Source organism: Crocodylus porosus, unplaced genomic scaffold (assembly GCF_001723895.1).
Source record: "Crocodylus porosus isolate Cpor-Errol unplaced genomic scaffold, CroPor_comp1, whole genome shotgun sequence".
Lineage (NCBI taxonomy): Eukaryota > Metazoa > Chordata > Crocodylia > Crocodylidae > Crocodylus > Crocodylus porosus.
The window spans coordinates 22,776,503-22,797,436 of record NW_017728911.1 but is presented as its reverse complement, the minus strand read 5'-3'; the positions used below and the strand labels follow the sequence as shown (position 1 = coordinate 22,797,436).

Here is a 20,934-nt window from a genome sequence, read left to right as displayed (position 1 = left end):
CAGAATGCTGGTGCTGTTAAGTCCCATTACAGTGCCTTGGATTGCTTTCTTGGGTATGTGCAATTCCCCTGCCTTGTTGCATCTAGGAAAAAAACAAGGCACAACATTTCTATGTCATGCCCCCTTGTTGGCACAGCATACTTCACAATGTCACCTTGCAAGGTGTGTCTTGTGGCAGAGTTTTGAGCACCTCCTGGCTCCACTGGTCTAGCCTTATGAAATGCATCATCATCTGTTTGTGCTGCTTTGCTTGATGCAAGGCGCAGAGTGATTGTGAATTGGATGCCATCGCTTGACTTAAGTCAGTGGGAGCTTGTTTTGTTGATTTTAAGGTCTGTAGGGACATAATTACATCTTGCCTGTCTGGAAGCATGCTATGGTCACTTCTGAAATAACAGAATAAATATGCATGATTTTGTAGGATTTTTGGATTTCTTCATAAAATTCGTGACTCAGTCCACATACCTTTTTGGTCATGAATAAATATTCAAGACCTATATAACACGTGGAGCTCTCTTAATAATAACGGTGGGACCTGAGAGAGCCAGAGAGCCTAACTTGTGCTGACTGTAGCTTTTTGCTAACTCCATTTTGCTAAGGAAGAATTCTGTGATTTGTACTTTTAAGCACAATGTATGCTTCCAATTTGCAAATGCAGTTGGCAGCAGCTCTTTAGATGTGGACATGCAAGTAGAACTTTCAGGAAAGTCAATCTTTTCTGGAAGAAAATGCATTTCGAACTGACTTGAGACCAGTCTCTAATTTTTACTTTGACTGTGGTTCTTGTAATTGGTCTCTTGGGTGCAGACTCTTGCCCACCTTGGTTGGGGAGGAAGAGGAAACAGGAGGACTCTCAAAGAGATGGATCTTATGAAGGATTTGGGAACAAGGCAGTAGTCAGTGTTTGTAGCTTCCCTTAGAGGTTCTACAGGTGGAACATACTTTTAAAGATATGTCCAGGCTCCATAGGGTTCTGCTGGCAGAGGTTGGTGTCCTGGGACATTGATTACTATGTCCTCCTAACTAAATGGCACTTAGGTTTTAGCATTGATTTCTTTGTTTCCATAATGCAGAGTTTCTGTAGATTGCGTTTTGTTAGAATACCAGGTCCCACATAGTTAACAGGGGAGTAATGGTTTAAAAATGCATGTTAATTTTGGCTACTTAACTAAAGTCACTTTTATGGTTTTTAATGTACTTGGTATTTTGAAGCTGTGCTCAAGTGCTGTGTAATGGGTTTCTACAGATACTCAAGCAATCCAAAGTGGCAGAAGTAGCCATGGAAAGCATGCAGCAGCAGCTGGTAGAACTTCAGCATTCAGACTCTCTTCAGCGAGCCAGAGAGCAACACGAGACCATTGTAGCAGCACTCAAGCAGAAGTACGAAGAGCAAGTATTATCCTTGGAACAGCAACTTGACACTACAAATTCTACATTACGAGAGCAGGTTAGGATGGATTTTTAGGACACTGAATATTTACCAATACAGAAATCTGTACTAGATCCACTGTCTTCTATATCCAGTCCTTCCTAAAATTGCCTTGAATCTCAGTTAGGCCTTGAACCCCAATCTTTTCTTCCAATTGTTGACACCATAGAAAGGGAAGCATACACAAACATCCCATGTAAAACAAACACTGCATGGTGATAAACCTCCCAAGCCAGTGGCTTTGGGAATACTCTAGTATGATGTAGCTGGAACACCACACTATGCACACACACTTCTTACAACAATAGATTCATATAAGTAGGGTCAGAGGGAACCTGAGCAGATCATCTAGTCTGACCCCATGCCCTGGGCAGGAATGAATACAGGGCTCTTATGACCCCTACTAAGGTTAAGCTCAAATGACCCCAGCTAGGTAGTTATCAAGCCTTCCTTTAAAGACCCCTAAGGTAGGAGCTAGCACCACTTCCCTTGGAAGCTGGTTTCAGATCCTGGCCACCCTGACTGTGAAGTAGTGCCTCCTGATGTCTAGCCTGAGCCTCCTCTCAGTCAACTTGTGGCCATTATTCCTTGTTACTCTGGGAAGTGCTCGGGGGAACAGTGTCTCACCCAATCCCTTCTGGTTCCCACTGGTAAGTTTATAGATGGAGTTAATAAGTCTTTGAAGTAACTAGATTTCTGTGATTTATTCCAACTGGTATAACATTTGCTGGGTTCATGTTGTAGTCCATTGTGTTTTGTACAATGCTCCTAAGGCATTGTCTTATTTACATGCCATCAGGAATTTTCAAACTAAACTGTGGTCTAACCACTCCACAAACTGAGAGCCCAATAATTTTCCTTGTTTAATTCTTTGAAGCATTTCTTATCTGTAATTTTTTTTTTTTTTTTTTTTTTTTAAAAAGCATTTTTACAAGAAAGAGGCATTTCACTAAGGTATTTGGAGCACTAGCTGGTTAATGATTGTGAACAAGGTGGCTCTAACATAGTTGCAAGTGTTCTCATTGCTCTGGCTTTGCCTTCACTGAAAATAGTTGTGGGGAGAAAACTTTATGGCCAAGATGTAAAAACTTACGGCAGACATGAGGCCCTGCACCTTTCACCTCAGTGGTACTCCCCATCAGAGGAAATATTTTAGCTGCTACATGCTGTTAAGTCCTGCAGTGCCTTGTCTGCACTAAGACTTGCATCATACCTGCCACCCACATGTAAAAATGCTTTTTTTCTAGGAAGACATACTCATACGTACATACTGTGAAAGAGCTTTTCAGTTGGGGTTGATGTTTCAGGCTTACTGAATCAAATGATACCTTTCTGAAGGACTATGTCAGCCTTTCATCAGTATGTATTTAAAATGCACACTTTTCCCATAATAAACTTAGGAAAGTGTGCTGCTACCAAGTTATACTGGATGATTGAGCAGCTGCCTTTGAAAAGATGGGTTTGTAACTTGAAAAAAAAATCTCTCTCTTCAGAAGGAACTTTGTTGTCATCTAGGGGAGCACGTGAAACAACTCGAAAAAACACTAGAACAAATCAAATGTGAAAAAACAGAAATAATCAACCGGTTGACAAGAAGCCTAGAGGAAAGCCAAAAGCAGTGTACAAACTTACTGCAAACAGGTCAGTCTGGTATATGCAACTTACCTGCTGCTGTAAAAACTTTTGCATTTTTTCCAGAAGAATGAAACTGTTTGTTTTCATGTTGAAATAGGTGCAATGCAAAAAATGAACGTACTAGTTTATTTGTGACAAATGTGTTAGCCAGTAGCGCTGTGCAAAACTTTGGCAGCTGTTTCATTTTGGAGGTGTTTTGGTGCCCAAAACACCAAATCTGAAACTAAACAGAAGGCTCCAAAACAAAATTAAATCATACAAAATGTTTTGGAAAACTTTGGAATGTTGGAGCTGGACTTGCAGGGAAACAGAAACTAAGAAGAGGGAAGGGGAAGAGGGGCGAAGGGACTGCTCTGATATTGACATCTGCAGCTGGCCAGTGTCTGTGACCTGTCCCTGAGGTCTCTTCCAATCCAAGTGCTCTAGGGGAGGGACAGCAGTCTTCTGGCATTCTGTGCAGATCCAGGGGCCTGCACCCTCCTAAGAGGAGTCTGGCACAGCCCCGCAGTCCTCCCAGAGGACACGGACCTCCAGATCTGCATGCGGAATAACAGCAGGCTGCCACTGCTGGCTGGGGCCAATGCCAGCACCCAGGTCTGCTTGGTGCATCCCATGCCAAGTGCTGGAAAGAAACCAGTGCTGGCGCTGGCCCCAGTCAGCAGCGGCAGCCTAATGTCATCCCATGTGTAGTTCTGGGGCCGGCATCCCCTGGGAAGAGTCTGGCACAGCCAGTATGCTGCCACTGCCAGTAAGTGATACAAGTTTTGCTTTGAACAGTTTGAGGTGCAGTTTTAGAGAAACCCCTGCACCTATTTCCTTGAAACTTGGCAGGCTTCATGCCCTTAGAAGGGGCTACCAGCCCTGCAATTTTCATCCAATTTAGGCAAGAAATGGCAAAGTTTTATAGGCATTTTAGTGATTTCCCCATTATAGCCGAATCACTGAAACAGCGTCGAAACTCCGAAACAGATTCTACTGAATCAAAATGGAACAGTGATCTGAAACACCAAAACAAATCGCTGTCTCTCTGAAACGGCTGAATCCAAAACCAAATCAAAACATAGCCGTTTCGCACAGCCCTATTAACCAGATTCATTTGAAAGTCAGTGAGCCAGTTTGGGTTGGCTTAAAAATGTTAAGACACAACATGCCATACATAAATGTGTATTTGTCAAATTTACCTTCTATTGTACCGAAACTGATTTCAAACAAACAACTAATTTTAATGTTGGGGCTCTGTCTAACCTTAAACACCTGTACTCAAGTATTGGTAACAGAGTAGTTCTGTCACTTCTAAAACAAATTAGGTTCACATTCATCTTAGATTAGTGGTGTCTCGAGGCCATTGGTGTTTTAATTCATGGCAGGATTCTTAGGCTCTTTCTGTATACAAATTTGCACTGGTTTGAGATAGATGTGTTTTCACACCAATTTGTTTTTTGGTTTGGAGCTGATCTGAGGCTGGTAAATGCTGTTTGCTTTTAAAAAAGAAAAGAACCATAAAACTAAACCAAAATAAACTTCAAACAGAAAAGAGTGTCTATTTAAAAATGAACAAGTTTAACTGAACTAGTGCAAAAAGACAAAATGGGTCACAACCTACAACCTTGAAACAGTAGAAGTTTATTTCCCAATGGATAGGCATTAAAAGTATAGCTTTTCATTGTTACTACTACTAAAGTGGCACTTGTATAGACAGGTTCTATAGAACAGAAGCTTTTACTCCTGCTTTTATGTATTAGTGATTTGTGCGTGTCGGGTATCCAGGTTGTAGATTTATTGGTCTAGAGGCAAAAACAATTGGAACTTGTGGTAGAAGTTAAAAAATGTTCAAAAAATGTAAAAAATAGGTTTAAAGAAAAAAAAAAGGTTTGAACAGAGATGTGGGTTTTCGGAAAATTTTGAATTGGAAAATTTTCCAATGCCCTGAATAGAGCGTGATCTGATTTAGCATGTTTATATGACTTTTACGTAGCAAACAAAACTAAAAGAGTACCCCCATGTTAATTTTATGTCTCAATTGCCACACATATTTGAACTGAAGTATTTGATTAGGAAAAAAATTAAATACATTACGCTTGGTGTGGTTTTAAATGTTATATTCAAAGCTTTACATGGAAAAAAAATATTTTTATGTTTTTACAAGTTTTCCAATAAAGACAATGCACAATAGCATGTACTTCCCTTACATGCTAAATTGTTTGTTTAAATTTTAAGGGAAAAAAATTAAGGCACTGAAAACTGCTGACACACTAATTTTAGCACACCCAAAGAATTGTGCATGATATGCCATGGTTGTCCACTCATCTACTTCAACAGAGTTTAACTGTCTTCCACTGAGGTCCCTACGGCACCTCCAGTTTCACTGTCACTATCTGGAGAGTCACTTGCACTACTTATTAGTTCCATTTCAAAATCAAGTAAAATCTGATTCCGAACTACTTGAAACACATTCTCTTTTGCTAAAGGATGGTTTTACCAATGAGTCTACCGGCAAGGGCAACTTATAATCACACTGTGTCTTCTTCACTAATTGTGCTCCTGACTGATTCTCCAGAAGCAAGAGATTCTGAGAAATAGAAACAAGCTTAGTGGTGTGTTCATTTGGTAGTCTGTTCCTCTTTTGTGTCTTGATTGAGCTCAAAGGTTTTCAGTTCTGTTCACAAGAAGCTACTGTTGGTGGAATACTTAGGATCCTGGACAACAGTTGGGTGTTACGCTATCCCTTCCACCATGTGAGAGTAGACGGTCTCTGCTGCCCACCAAATGATATCTTTGCTCCAAAGTTTTTCTTCTGCGTGGTACTCAGCAATGTCTGTCATCATGGCTATTTCACTGATGTTGGGGACATTCTTAGCTACTTCCATAATTGTATTGAGAGCAGTAGATATTTCATCTTCTGATAAATGTTGTCCTCTGTGTTGAGGATTCAAAAGGTTTGCTGCCAGATGAACTGGATGAGAGCAGAACTCAGATCTCTTAGTAAACATTTGTTTTACTACTGTTTCTTCTTTTTTGGATAGAGATGATGCAGGCAAAAGCTCAATTAGATTTTCATTTAGTTGTCTGAATATCTCTGGAATATTTGAAAGTCTTGGTGTATCTCCTTCAAGTTTCTTGATTAGCCACTGAAACTGGTAGTAACAAATTGAATGCTCCTTGAACTTGAACCTAGAACATATCGTTGTTGAGAATCTGCTGCCTAATGTTCACGGGAATAATCTTGGGATACTGTGTCATCTATTGAAGCATACTGCAAACAGTTTTTTGTGCACAGCAAACTGTGAACGCTCTATAGCCAAGCCCCATCTAGTTTCTCCTGGCAATAAAAGTGCACTTTCCTTCCCCCGTTTCTCTTTCTGTAATTTTTTCAAAGTCTGATTAGCAACATGATGATTGTTGAATACCTTCACAATGGCTTTGCAGTTTGCCAATATTGTGTTCACTGTATTCACACTTACTATGTCCTTTGCCAGAAGATTCAATCCATGAGCAAGACAGCCAAATACTATTAAATGAGGATACTTTGCCTTTAATATTTGCCATGGAACTTTTGTGTTGTTCACAATATCAGTTACAAGGGCTTGTACCCTGGAGGTACCTGCACTTTCTTTTCACTCAGTAATTTTGCTATGTATTCGCCTGTATGACGAGAAGATTTAGTAGCAGTTGCTTTCAGGAATATTAATTCAGGTGTTGCTAACATAATGTTCAATAAAGGATTTACTTGTATATCAGTCCAACCATCTGACATCAGAGTCGGTGATTCTGCTTGACCAATCTTTTGAATAACCATTGTTTGAACTCTGTCATAAGAAAGAATGTGATAAGCAGTAATGTGATGGTAGCTTGTATGATGGGCGCATTAGTTTGCAATGTTCCTTCCAGTACTGATTTTCAGTTATGGAAAGAGGTATGTATACCACTTGCAAATATAGCTTGAGCTAATGTCTCATCTGCTTTTTCTTGATCTTCTGACATTTTGTCCACAAAGCTTGATGAAAAGTTTGACTGTCTTGAACAGTTACTCATGGTGGATCGCATATCTGGTGACAGTGATCTTGAAAGCGAGGATCCTGCTGCTTCTTCCCCCAGACATAGCAGCTCAACATTTTCATTTTCCATTTTTTGTAAATCTGCTATTTCACTTGAGCTACCAAGTTCCTGCAAGAAAAGAGGGAAAAGATTTTTATTTTAGCTTATTCTAGTCTGGCCTCATCCATCAGAAGGAGAAGCAGCAGGGAGCTTGCTTCCCCACTCCCTGCCAGAGAGAACGCTCTGCTGCTCGACTTGCTGCTCAGTTGCCCTGGGACTGCAGAGCCAAAGGGAAGTATAGTCTGGCCTCTGCCACTGGCCAGAGGACTAAGCTTGCTCTGCTGGGTTGAAATAGTTAACTATTTATCTGTTATATAATAAACAATTATTGTTAAGCCTAAGCCACTTGGTGGGCTTAGTGCAAGCAGAAAAGCAGGATACAAATATTGGAAATAAATAATATTTCAGAGTTGCATTAACAACTTTTAAAATTATAATGTTTTAAAACAATATAGATGCTAGTCTATACTGTGTGGTGTTTAACATATTAATTTGTCTGTTGACATAGGATTCCTGAAGTAGACTTTTCTCAGATGATGTTGTTGCACCACTTGGTTGTACAGTAAACTCTCTGGTAACCGGTACCTTACAAGCTGGCATGCTCTGTTAACTGGCATGCCGGCTTGTAAGGAAAAGTGAAACCGGAGGTGCCCACTGTGGCACTTCCAGTTTCTCTGCCTGCGCTGCCAAGCTCCCATGGCCCAGGGGCATAACAGGCTGTGCAAGGCGTGCCTCCCTGTCCCGCGGGGCCTGCAGGGTCCATGGGAGGGGCAGCGATGCCACAGGAGAAGCGGCAACTGGGGCCACTCAATTAACGGACATATTTTGTTATCTGGCATCCCCCAGAAATGGGGGATGCCGGATAACAGAGCTTTTACTGTATTAGTTTTCTGTGTATGGCTTGTACTCTTTCAGGACAGTTTCTACATGTTATTAAAAGTTTCTTCATTCTCATTGCATTGTTAGCATACTCCTGCCCACAATATTTACATCTACCAACTTTCTTCCTTCCTTCAGTGGCTTGAACTTCATTATAATGATGCCACACGCTAGTTTTGTTCTGATTAGGCATTATTATAACTACTTCAAACCAAAAGCACTAAAAAACTAACAGATCTTATGCAAAGACTTCCAGCTTGCCCAACTTGAAATGAGACACTGCTCTATGTGTTTGAACTGAAAGCGAAACAAAAATTAATCGCAGTTTAATTTTGGTTTTGCTTTCACTTGCAGTCTGAGATGAAGTAAGAATTTTAGCTTTGGTTTTGATTTGATCTGCAGAGCCAATTAGTATGAAGCAGCTAGTATTCACTTCAGATTCGGATTCGGCCAATTTGGGGGACAATGATTCGATTCGGTGATTTTGAATTACCGCCCTGAATTGATTTGGCTGACTCAAACAGGCCCCAGTCCCTGCCCGCTCGCCCAGTCCCATCAATGGCTGCCTTGCCTGGCCCCAGCATCCCAGCTCTTTTGGAAAAAAAAAAAAAAAGCCCTGCACTCGCTGGGTCCTGCCAGGCAAGGGAGCGATCCCCACTGCCCTGTGCTGCAAAGGGGCTCTGCAACAAACCCCCATCCCCTGCCTGCTTTCCCAGCCCAGCCAATGGCTGCCCCGCCCAACTCCCAGCTCCAGCCCCCCTTGCCCCCTGCTTACTGGCATGGAGTCTGGGTCCAGTTCCCTGCAGTGGTGAGCGGGGACTGCCCAAAGCTCTCTGAATCTTTTCTCGATCCATCTGTAAAGCTCAAATTGATTTGGACCTTTTATTGGTATCCCGATTCAATTTGGATTCGGGGATTCAGCCGACAAATCTCCTCCGAATCGAATCTGCACCCAAAGCTTCGCATAGCCCTACCAATTAGGTGAATTCATAACTTGATTTTTGGTTTGGATTATTATGCAAGTGTATTTACCCTCCTGTTTACAAATTAATAAACATATATGTACTTTCTCTCACACATCCTAGGGATAATCGCCTCAAAAACATTAATTACAACTTTGAAACCGCCAAGTGTGCCTAACATTGCATTGGCATCCATTCATTGTTACTGATGAATTTTATGAAACAATGAATTTTTAGAAATGAAGAATTTCCAATGGAAAAATAAAACACTGGAAAGTTTTCTGGATAATTTTCCATTTGGGAAACTTTTCTGCCCCACATCTCTGGTGATTAGAGAGAAGTCTTAAATGAAAAGAGGCTAGAAAAAGCCTGGATTAAGTCAGAGTAGGAGGTGGAATTAAATTGTGTTAAGAAAACAAGTAATTATTAGCGTGATAGATAATATCAGGTAGAATATATTTGACCACGTAACACCACTGGATATTGCAGATCACCAAATGATTGTCGAATGCCCTTGGGTAGTACTAGCAACTAAATATAATTAAACTCTTTCATTTAAAAAAAAAATTATCTGTTTTTCCAAGGCAACAGTGTTCCTGATGGCTTCCTGGCGTAATTGCACAATTTCCTTTTTGCTTCTATATGAAAAGTAAATATTTGATGCATCTTCTTCCATATAACTTTAATTTTAAGTCTACCAATTAAAAAAAATCTCTGAAATGAAGCCATGACAGCTTCTGAGTCCCAAAATAAGTTGCTGTATTTAAATCTAAGAACTGTAGCCAAAAACATCCTCTTTCACATTTGCAACTTGTATCTTAAAATAGTGGTGTTCAGGCTCATAGTAAATGGAGTAAGAGTAACTAGTGAAGTCAGCATAACTCTTCACAATGAATATTCAGATGACTGTGTAAACTCCCGTGTTTCTGTAGGCTCCGTACAGGAGACCAGTCAGTTACGGTTCCAGCTACAGCAAGCTCAGTCTGCCCAGCTGATGAGCAAGAACATGAACAAGGCTTTGCAGGTTAGTTTATTTTATTAAAAATGTATTGCCATTGTTGTTTTTGATTTTAAACAGACAAACACGTGGGGGAGGAATGCTGTTGGGTTAAAACATTTTATGGAAATGGAATGTCCTGTTTTAGTCCTTTACTGAAAGGAGAGAGTTCTGGGTTATGTGCGTTACAGTGGAGTAAATGTTATTGTCTTTTGTCTGATGGAAAAAAATATTTAAAATTCAGTCCTATATTCTGAGGTGTGGGTAGACTGGGAATCTATTATTTAATTGGAAATATAGAATTATAGTCCTGAATCTTACTTTAATGAGTTGGTATTGCCACCATGATGTAATGGTAAGGAGTTCTTGGCCATATATAGCTAGAAGTATACATTTGTGTACTTTTTTGAGACCCTAAATCCTGTAGTTGCTATGACTGATAATATAAAGAATATGTACTCCCCCTACCATGAAATGCCTATCATGGTACTTGAGTAAGGGGAAATCAGATGAAAGTTAGCTAGCTTTCGGGGGGGCGGGGAGCTATAATACTAAGAACCCTGTAATATACTAGACACAGAGTGTGAGGAAGAATCTCTGGTTTCAGTTATAACTTGTGACAGGCCCAATAAGTTAAAATGGTTCTAACCAACTAAATCACATGTTTTAGAAGAAGTGAGGTCCTCCAAATATCCAGGTCCAGTGTATAGAGAACTTGGTTTCATAAGCTTGTTTTAGTATTAGTAACAAGACTCAAACAATTCTTGTTGGGCCTGTTATGTATACTATAATACAATATGCATCATAATTTTCTTTTGTGTGTGTGTTTGTTTTAAGGAAGAGCTAACAGAACTAAAGGAAGAAATAGCTTTGTATGAATCTGCTGCCAAACTTGGAGTATTTTTGAATGATGCAGGTGGCGAACTACGTGTAGATATGAATGAGTCCTATGTGGACTTGGGTATTAAAAAAGCCAATTGGAAAAAATCAAGATTTCACAGGTATGGGGTAAATATAATTCTGAGGAGGAAAAAAAAAATCTCCTAGATGGTCTAGGAGGAAAATGTATAATGTTTGAAATAATATATATTATGCCAATTGGTCTAATATACATAGTAGACTTTCTTCTTTCAAGGCATCGGGTTTTAGCTACTGGAGGCAGGGTAGGACCAGTGGTCTGAACCAATATAATTAAATCCAATGTCTGAATACTGCTGCATTAGATAAGGCAGGGGTGGGCAATTATTTAGGCTAGAGGGCCACCTAACAGGTTTTGGTGAGCTGTCAAAGGCTGCACACAGTCTTTTAGAAAATATAATTTTAACAAATTATAAATTAAAAAAACCTAATTGTATACTAAAAATCAGACATCTGCTATAACATGTTTTTAACTTTATTTAAAAAAATATTTTTGCCCTTTTTTTGCATAGCATATAGAGGTGATTGCATAATAGCTCAACATTAAAATCTTACTTTTGTCTGTTGTGGGGGGTGCTGCCTATGCACTAGGTCATGGGGGGAGTGGCAGAGGGCACATGCAAGGAGAACTCACCTGGGCAGTGCAGGTGCAGGCTGCCCCCACAGTGCTCCACATTGGGCCAAGCCCCACCTACTCCTGCCTGAACCAGCCCAGACTGTGCTTCAGCCTATGTCCACAGGCTCTGGCCCAGCCAGGGCACACAGCTTTCTGGTGGGGCTGCTCCTGGTGCGGCTGTGGCTGCCCAGGTACTACTGGGCTCTCTTTGCCTCTAGTGGCTTCTCCTTCTGCTCCTGCTGTGCCACTCCAGGCTGGTGGAAACTGGGCAGCTTCTGCCCCAGTGCATGGGGCTGCAGGTCCTGCTCCCAGCTGCCTTCTACCTATTCGGCCACCTACTTTTACAAGGAGAAATCAGCTTGTAAAGTATAAATAAAGGTCAGAAATGTATCTGGGTGGTGGATCTCTACCTGGAGCATTATATATTACTGCAAATAATAGGCATTCATTCCTTTGCCTGTTGGAACTCTTGGTCTTCATGAAGAGCCTGTAGAAATATACATGGATTCATTTCAATACTTGTGGCTTTGCTTCTTTCTCTACTTCAAAACTGTTTGGAACCAGGAAATTGATAGTTGTTTCAAAAGAGCACAAATTATGTATAGGTGAAGGAGTTCTAGGAAGTAATTTTTTAAACCTAGAATCTCAGCTACTTGATTTCTAATTGGTTTCATAGTTCATAAGCTGCCTGACCTTTATAGCACTTGTATCGAATGTAGAATTTAACTTGGCTTTGTTATCACGTTGCATGGAAAATGTAGTTCTTAGTATTCTTTACATGTTTAAAGTAAGCTTATTATACTTTTTAAGCCATGTAACTTTATGAACTGTAGCGTGAAACCTGCCGTTTTTATTTTACAAGTGTTAATAAACAGGGACTGATCATGTTTTCTCCATAGGGCAATACAAAATAGAGATAAGGAACTTTCTAAAGATGATCTCATCATAGAATTGAAAGCTGAACTAGAACGTTTATTGAACAGTAACAAAATGAAGAGAAATCAAATTTCTCAGTTACAAAATGATCTTAAAGACTGTCAGAGAACAACAGATAAATTCCAGCAGTTGTTGAAAGCAGAAAAAATAGCAAGAGAGTCTGAGGTTTGTTCATTTTAAATCATCGTTATACTTTGTTTTATTAAGATTTCACAAAACTTTGCAAAACTTCACTGGATTTTAACTAAAACCAAACCTGTACACCAGTGGTCTCCAACCTTTTTATGGTGAAGATCACTCTTTGACACCCCAGGATCGCTCCTGCCTCCCAGACAAATTGCCTGGTCTTTGACCCCATGCATCTGCCCCAGCAGAAAGGGGCGTGGCTCAGCCTGGCTCTGTGTGTCCTGCTGCTCCTGATTGTGGCACCTCTGACAGGCTGAGATCGACTGTCAGAGGCTCCACAATCGACCAGTTGATTGAGATCGACTGGTTGGTGGCCACTGCTGTAAGCCATCTCCTCCCCTTCCTCTCCCTTTCCCCTTTCCCCTCCCCCTCCCACCGTGAGAATATAAGTAATTTCTTCTAATGTTTAATCCATGAAAGCAAATTAATCTATTAACTTCAAGGAAAGTATTATGTTCCGCTGCTACCTTTTCTATAATCCGTGTGGGAGAAATAACTGAAAGATGTATCAGAACTTTGGCATGTGTTTTATTCTTATTAAGATTCTAGTACGTGCTAGTACGCTTTAGTAAATTGGTTATGCTCTCTCTTTGTTTTGGGGAAAAGCAAGTCTTTATATGCTAAAAAGTAGCGCTTTCCTTGAGAGATTATAGGTTTAATGTAATGTGAGATCATAGGTTTAATGTAATGTGTATACACACAATTCACTCAAAAGCTTGGTGTCAGCAAGCATCTGTTAAAGGTCATCTAGCAGTTCCCTGGACTTTATTTAGTATTAATTGTAACTTGATCTTTTCTCATTCTCCTATATTACTCTTGTCCCCTTCCCCCTCAATATTGAATGCTGTTCTTCGAAGCATGCTTTTTATAAATTGGACAAACTTTACAATTTCTCTCTTTATATAAGGCCTTTGGAAAATTGTGACCTGGAGAGGTGGGTTTTGCAAGATCCCACTAGAAAGGCCTGGTGTCTCCATTAGGTGATGCCTTTTCAACTTAGGTCTAGGATACCGAGCCATGTACTTTTTGAGTGAAACCTGAAGGCCTTTAGAAAAATCATAATTTACAAGTATTCAGTCCATGTCATTGCCTTCTACCATTTTGGTTTAAGAACAACTATTTGCCTAAGATATGAAAGCATCCCACTTTAATTTCTAAAGCAGGTATAAGTCCATATATGCCCGATCACTTATCCTGACTTTTTTTCTTTACAGACTAAAGTTAATAATGTAGAAAATCATACTGGTATCTTATGGTCCAATCTTTCTGCTTCTGATAATCTTAAGGAAGAAATTCGGAGACTGAGGGAGATGAATGAAGCTTTGCATCAAGAAATTGAGGTCAGTTTAAACTTGCAGTTCCCAAGACAAAGGTGACCAGTTACTGTTCCAGAATATGAAATTCAAACTGGTTAAAATTAGCATTGGTTAAAATTTATTTCATGATCTGATTCCTTCATTTGCATAGAATCATAGTTCATCAATTCAGAATCTTAAAGCAAATGAGGAAAAACTGAAAAGTGCAAACCAAGATTTATGTAGTCAAATGAGACAAATGATTCAGGACTTCGATCGGGATAAGCAGGAAGCCATTGACAGGTAAGTGTTTCATTTGTATGTATTTTAACACCTCCTTCTGGTTTTTGATATTGAAACTATACCAGAACTTTTTGTATCCCCTTTGGGTTGTGAGGGGAATGTTTACCCTTGAATCCCTTGCCAGAAACAAGCTGCAAGGAGTCACTTGTGCACTGCTTCCTTCCCCCGGCCGCCCTTGCTTTCCCATATCCTTACCACCTATCCTAGGTGTGAAAGAACCTATCAGCAACATCATGAAGATGCAAAAGCCCAGCTTTGGAAAGACCTCCTGGAGAGGCATGCTACAGAGAAAGAACAACTCATTCAGGTGTATGAAGAGACCATTTCTCAGTTAAAGTAAGACACCACTAGTTTTTGTCATTCTTTCAAATCTGAGGGTCTGCCATTAAGCTTACCTCCTCAGTCAAGGTTTTTATAACTTCAAAAAGCAAAGTATTTGAACTGACTGTGCTCCTATGAGTTGAAAGAATAGCAACTAAAAATAAGTCACTTCTATCTTGAAGGGCTAACACAGAAGTGTTGAACAAGGAGATAATTGCAGTGAAAGAATGTTACATAGCAGTCTGTGGAGAGAAAGACACCCTGGAAGCTACTCTGAGGAGGAAGCTTGAGCAAGACCAGCAATCCAGGGAAGAGAAGGTATAAGTGAAAGTGTCTGTAACTGGCACTTTTTCAGAGTGCTGTGCATCTAAACTAGTCGGAAAAAAAAGTATGATTGAATTTTAATTTGACTGATATGTTAACAGCAGGGATGTCAGATTCACTAAGTGGATATACTTGTCTGTAGGCCAGAGTATAAATCCCAAAGTTGGCCTGCAGCTCATGCTAATTGTGAGCTGCTTTAGAGAGAAGCCATAGTTACTACCTAAAGGCTAGAGTCTACAATTTACTTATCTGTTTACTCCTAGTGTACTGTCATGGTTTGGATTAGATGGGGGAAATTTGCTCCTTTTCAGAGTTGCTGCTATTCTTGCCCTTAGTTTTCATCAGTCTGTCTTTTTCTTCTGTTCCTCATTTCTTACCCTGATAATGCTGACTCTTGATTGCTGCTGTTTGACTTCTAAGTTGATAATTTAGCAGAAGTAATGGGATATAGTGGAGTTAATTCCTTTTAAAATCATTGCTTTTGAAACTGTCTGTAGACTTAGGCATGTAGACTGCTCTGTTTAGACATATACTATGTTCATGTATGAGAAGTTTGCTTGACAACTGTGAAGCCTGCCTTCATTTTGAAATGCAAGTTAAAATCTGGACCACCTGGAAATATTCTGTAGGTCACATGATTAAGCAGATCATGCATCTGAAATCTTGGTTTAAGTAACTGCCTCTTCCCAAATGTTCATTTGGGTTGGAAACCTGACAAGCCTTAGTGTTATGTTGTTGAGAGCTTTCATTTAAAAACAATAGACCAGATTTTGGACCTGCCCAAATCAGTGACTGATGGCATGCATTTTTACTGTTAAGGTTATTCTAGGTTCCTACCAAATTCACAGCAGAAGCGGGGTACACTGTGGCTCCTTGAATTTTGCAGGTTCCCTGGCTCCCCCTCCCCCTCTGATTGGTAGAGGTGGCCTGCTTTGCGGCTTGCTCCAGATCAGCAGGGAGAGGCCCTGGTTAAACTGGTTTTAAATACGGCACCGTTTTTTCCCTCCCACTGCTGATTTGGCTGAGGGGCCCCAGATGGCCCTGCTGTTTGCTGCTGACTGGTGGGGAGGCAAAAACAGTGCCATGTTTAAAACCGTGGTTTTAGCTTCCCTGCTGATCAGGAGAGAGCGGCGAGGCCCTTTTCTAATGGCAGCGTGGGGTGGTGCGGGGGCAGTGGAGTTTAACAAGCATATGTCTCACTGTGCTGGGAATACATTGGGTTTCTCTTCACAGCTGGCCCACAAGAAATAAGAAGATTAGACTTCTGATTTCAGAAACTGTTTGTTTGCCACATCAGTCCTGTCTAGTGCCACTGTGTAGAAGTAGCAACATAAGAGGGGGGTTTTTTTAGTTTCTTTTGTGTCGAACTTGTTTGGCACGCACATAGGGTAATAATATATATTTTTCTAATTTCCAGCTATGCAAATGCCACATTATCTGAAAGCAAACTCTATTCTTGTATAATGACAGTGATTTAAGGTTAACTGTTTTTAATGGGATATATTTTTATTTTGCTTTGCCATATATGTACTAACTTAGAAGAGCCTGTGGTGTTTAGCTTGTCTTAATAAAGTATGGAAAACAGTTGCAGCTCCAACATACTTTGATTAACACCAATATTGAGTAGAACAATACCCCTTTGTACAGCAGTTGCATTTATAAAACAGCTGTTCCTTATCAAGAACCAAATTTCTTAAGGTGATGTTGCTGATGCATTGGACAAGATCTAGAATATTAGTCAGATATATTTGCATACCTTTAATTGCTTCTTTTTGGAGCAGCTGTCTGCGAGCTGTAGTTGGAAAACTCTGAAAGATCAGCCCTCAGTGGTGGTGTGGTATGAAGTTGTTCAGTTGCATGTTCTAAATTTTGCCTAGCTCAAGAAACAGCTATTGGAAGAAAAAGAAGATGCTCTTGACTACCTGAGGACTGAATTAGAAGAAAAATGCAGGAAGTCTATTATAGCAGCAAAAAAACAGTGGCTGAAAGAGAGAGAAGTTGATACAAAGCAACAGGTTGAAATTGAAGTTACATTAGCAAGAGCCCAATGGGAAAAAGAGAAAAAAGAGGTGTGGGGCTTGCATGAATTGAAATACAGAAGTGTATTAATCAACTTTGAGTGGATGTGTGGGGGGCATATCCTTGGATGGCACCTTTTGTCATAGCTTCGGATAAAATCAATGTTGCCAAGGCCCTGTCTTTTTTAAAGCTTAATCCTTAGAGAAGTACTGAGCTATAGTTAGTGGGCATTGCAGAGACTTTGCATGTCCCAAAAAATTGAGCCTTAATAATTTTAAATTTGCATGTAAAGAGCACAGTAAATATATTTGCACTTTTTCCTTTTCCTTTTTGTTTAGTTGCCGTGCACACTTTTCAGGTACTGTCTCTCCTGCTAAATCTGTGGCATGGGGACTCTTTCCTTCACTACTTGATCACATGCTTTAGTTTAGTTTTATTTTGAGTGTGCTAATGGGACCAGATAAGAAATCCCTCAAGAAACTTAAGAATTCTACTCATCCTTCAGAAATTAAGGCTGTTTTATATTTTCTGGGTGTGAGTGTCACTCCTTTTCTCCCCCCTCCCACACCTTCCTCCCTTGGCATTAAAGATTGTACGCAGAAATGGAGACTTAAGTTTTTAATCGGTGCTAATGGTAGTTCCTGGATATTTCTGGGTTTCTTTATTTTAAAATACAGTCTTTCTCCTAATACAGATCAAAGAACAAGTCATTGTAGAAATAGGAAGAGAGTGGAAGCATAGACTTGAGGAACCTAAGAAAATTATAGTTGAACTCAAAGATGCTGGTAGCCAAACTGACCAATTAAATGCTGCATGTGAAGCATCCACTGTTCTTGCAACGTCCCTGTTTGAGAAGCAAAAATTGGAACTTCAGGAAGTGCTTAAAGAAAAAGAGAGAGAGGCTGGCGAAGTCTTGAAAGAACTTGAAACAAAACTGGAGAGGAAACATTGTGAAACAATGGCCAGCCAGGTAATAGACGTTTAATGCTATGTTTGTTTGACCTTTGCACTTAAAAATATGCCCAAAAGTGTGTCAGATTGGTACCAAATTAGAATGGCAGTGTTTGTGTCCTTGCTTGTTAACTCACTGGTCAGTAAATGGCCACAGAAGATGAAAAAAGGTTGAGAAATGGCCCCTTTGGTAAGCACAAAAAGCAATAACAAAATCATTTTAATTCTGTTTGAGCAACTTGAACCCCCTGAAAAGTTGTTTGCCTCCAAAATTCTCAAAATATTCAATTTAAACTTCCCTTTTTGTTCATTAGTTCATGTGTTTGTGTTTTATAGTGGATTTTGTTGATATTTTGAAAGCTTTGTAAAAGATCTGACAGGGAAAGTGGTTCTCTAGCTGTTAGAGTTAACCTGTTTGTGAAGCCTGATAACATAATTAAAGAAATGAGTCGGTTATGAGAGTTCCTGAACTGAGCAAAAACACTTGATGTATTTTTGATTAGCTAATGCTTCCTGTTTTGGTAAATCTGGAGAGAGAGAATGCTGTGGAAATTGGAAAAAAAAGAAAAGAAAGAGGTTGTAACCCTGTCATGCTATTTGCTGTCAATCCCAACTGAACTTCAGTTGTCTTGTACTCCTTCACATGGAAAATGTAGTTGCATTTTCATGAACACTAGCGATTTTTAATGATCTCTTCTTTCTCCTCTTCCCATTTATAGGTAGAGACAGCTTTAACCCAAGCTCATGCCAAATGGCTGCAAGAATTAACAGAACTTGAAGAGTACAAAGCAAATTTAAAGGTAGAACGAGATAAGTGGGAGAAGGAACATGAAATCAAAGCAGCAAAACAGGTATCAGAGAGCATTTGGGTGAATTTACTAGCTTATTTTGGTTGGGGCAGGGAGGAAGCATGCTAAACAGTTTAGTGTCCTAATTTGGGCTCTGATTATTAAAGCACTTCAGTGTGTGCTAAGTGAATATGTGCTTTACTGAACTGCAGCCTTAGTGAAGAGTTTGGAAATTGCAGTGAGATTCCTGCTTCCTTAAACTGAAAATAAAGAAAATTTTAAAGCACTAAATGCGGTTTGGGAAGCCAGAGCCAAATAGTTCGTTATTGGAATCCCTGTTAAAATGACCAGACAGACTAATCTGTAAAATTCCCTGCGTGGGAAGAACAATGATCTTAGTTTGAGCCTTTTGTATTTTTGCAGAATGAGAATTTAAATGGGGATAACAATATAATTAGGCTTCTCTTAAAGTGTATGACCTGGTACTACACAACATTTCAATTAAACTGGAGTGATTTAACACAGAACCCATTAAAAGGATTTAAAACTGATTAACTGTAATTGCAAATGGCAAGTCATCCTTGAGGAACTGTCTTTCTGGTGAGGTCCAGCATAACTTTTTTCTTGGTCTTTTAATTTATGTTTATTAATGTGAAAGAAAACAAAATCCTAATTTTCAGATGATATGAACTTTAGGAGTGGGGTATGACCGAAAGTTTAGGGCACTGATACAGAGGGCTGAATTACTTGTTAGCTGGGCAAAGACAAGCTATTTCAGTCTGACAAAATAAAGTTAAGCACCTGGAAACAAAGAATGTTGTGTGCCATGAGGGCTAATATGATCCCTGAATGTGTAAACTGTGGAATCTTCAGTGGGGTAGGGACATTTATACTGGTGGATTGGTGATTGCAACTGACCACTATTGCGTACTGTATCCAGTTTTGGTGTCAAGAGTTCAAGAAAGATGTTGATAGTCTAGGGCATGTTACACAGGAGGTCAGATCAGATTAATATAATGCTTCTCTCATGCCTTATCTCTACATTTGCAGTAGAATTAGTCATCATATTCTTTAGGGAGGAAAGACACTCTGCAAATACTAATCAGTAATACAGTACTGAGTGTGCGCATCAGCATTTTCAGGCTGCTTAACATATTTGCTATCATTCATTGCCGTACCACTAATTTTATGGCCATGGCAAACTAATTGCCAAATTGACATGGAAATCTTTTAAGGGTTTGCTAACAAGCTGTCTTTTTTTTTTTTTTAATACATTTTGCATTCTTTAGCTATCATTAGTTCTTTCAGCAGCTGAAGAGAAATGGAAGAAGGAACTTGAAAATGCAGAGAAATCTGGAGCAAGAATCAAAGAGCTTGAAGAGAAAATAATTTCTCTCAGAAGGGAACTGGAGATCAAGAAAGATGAAATCCCGGCGACTGTTAAAGCAGAGGTAGCAAAGGCCCGTGCTCAATGGAACAAAGAAAAACAAGAAGAAATCCTCCAAATACAGGAACAAAATGAGAGAGACTACTGTTCATTCTTAGATGATCACAGAAATAAGATCAAGGAGGTACTTGCAGCAGCCAAGGATGATCTTGTAAAGCAGAAAAATGAACTCCTTGCTCAGAAAGAGGCAGAAATAAAGTCATGTCTAGACCAAAAGCAACGAGAATGGACTGCTCAGGAAACCAGACGACTCCAAGAGGAAATTCACCAACATAAAGAAAAAATTCTAGTTGAACTTGAGCACCTGTTAGGAGAAATCCATGAAGAACTAGTCAAGAGCACAAATAAAGAGTGTTCTCAGCAGGATAACTCTTCTAGTACCCCTGGGCAGTTAAATTGCCAATATAAAGAGAGGCTGAAGACATGCCTGGAGAAGGTATATAGAGGCACAGTTCACACACTTCTAGAAAAAGCCAAGCAAGAATGGAGAGAGGTAATAGTTCTCTAAAATGAAAAGCAATAACTATCAATGTTTTTAACAATGAGATTTGATTTTTAGCCATCAGAGTAGACTAGCAAGGGAAGTCATGGATTCTTTGACTCTTCATGTTTTTCACAGTGTGACTGGTTGCCTCTTATGGAAAAGGTGCTTTAGTTAAACATAATTTATTAGATTAAATTATGAGTAAAATACTCCAGGCTGTGATCAGCAGGGAGTCTGGTTTTCTCTGTCTTAACAATTGCAGATTCTCTTATTTTTAAAATTTTTCCAAATTCTGCTTTATAAAACTTGAAATCTATCACTTTCTGTCCAGAGCCCCACTCCCCCCAAC

The 20,934-nt window shown here is 39.7% G+C and overlaps 1 protein-coding gene across 2 annotated transcripts in view; it reads left to right on the top strand.

The window, feature by feature from the left end:
* The window catches only part of CEP152 (centrosomal protein 152), a 53,460-nt gene that overhangs the window by 19,582 nt on the left and 12,944 nt on the right, over nucleotides 1-20,934 (top strand). The window contains exons 9-21 of one of the 2 annotated variants that reach the window (XM_019533628.1): nucleotides 1,247-1,447; nucleotides 2,923-3,070; nucleotides 9,933-10,024; nucleotides 10,835-10,998; nucleotides 12,431-12,632; nucleotides 13,868-13,993; nucleotides 14,121-14,251; nucleotides 14,459-14,587; nucleotides 14,755-14,890; nucleotides 16,774-16,965; nucleotides 17,610-17,885; nucleotides 18,586-18,717; nucleotides 19,944-20,594. In XM_019533628.1, the coding sequence (XP_019389173.1) occupies nucleotides 1,247-1,447; nucleotides 2,923-3,070; nucleotides 9,933-10,024; nucleotides 10,835-10,998; nucleotides 12,431-12,632; nucleotides 13,868-13,993; nucleotides 14,121-14,251; nucleotides 14,459-14,587; nucleotides 14,755-14,890; nucleotides 16,774-16,965; nucleotides 17,610-17,885; nucleotides 18,586-18,717; nucleotides 19,944-20,594 (2,580 nt within the window). The remainder of the gene's footprint in view (nucleotides 1-1,246; nucleotides 1,448-2,922; nucleotides 3,071-9,932; nucleotides 10,025-10,834; nucleotides 10,999-12,430; nucleotides 12,633-13,867; nucleotides 13,994-14,120; nucleotides 14,252-14,458; nucleotides 14,588-14,754; nucleotides 14,891-16,773; nucleotides 16,966-17,609; nucleotides 17,886-18,585; nucleotides 18,718-19,943; nucleotides 20,595-20,934) is intronic. The other variant, XM_019533629.1, reaches the window with a different exon arrangement.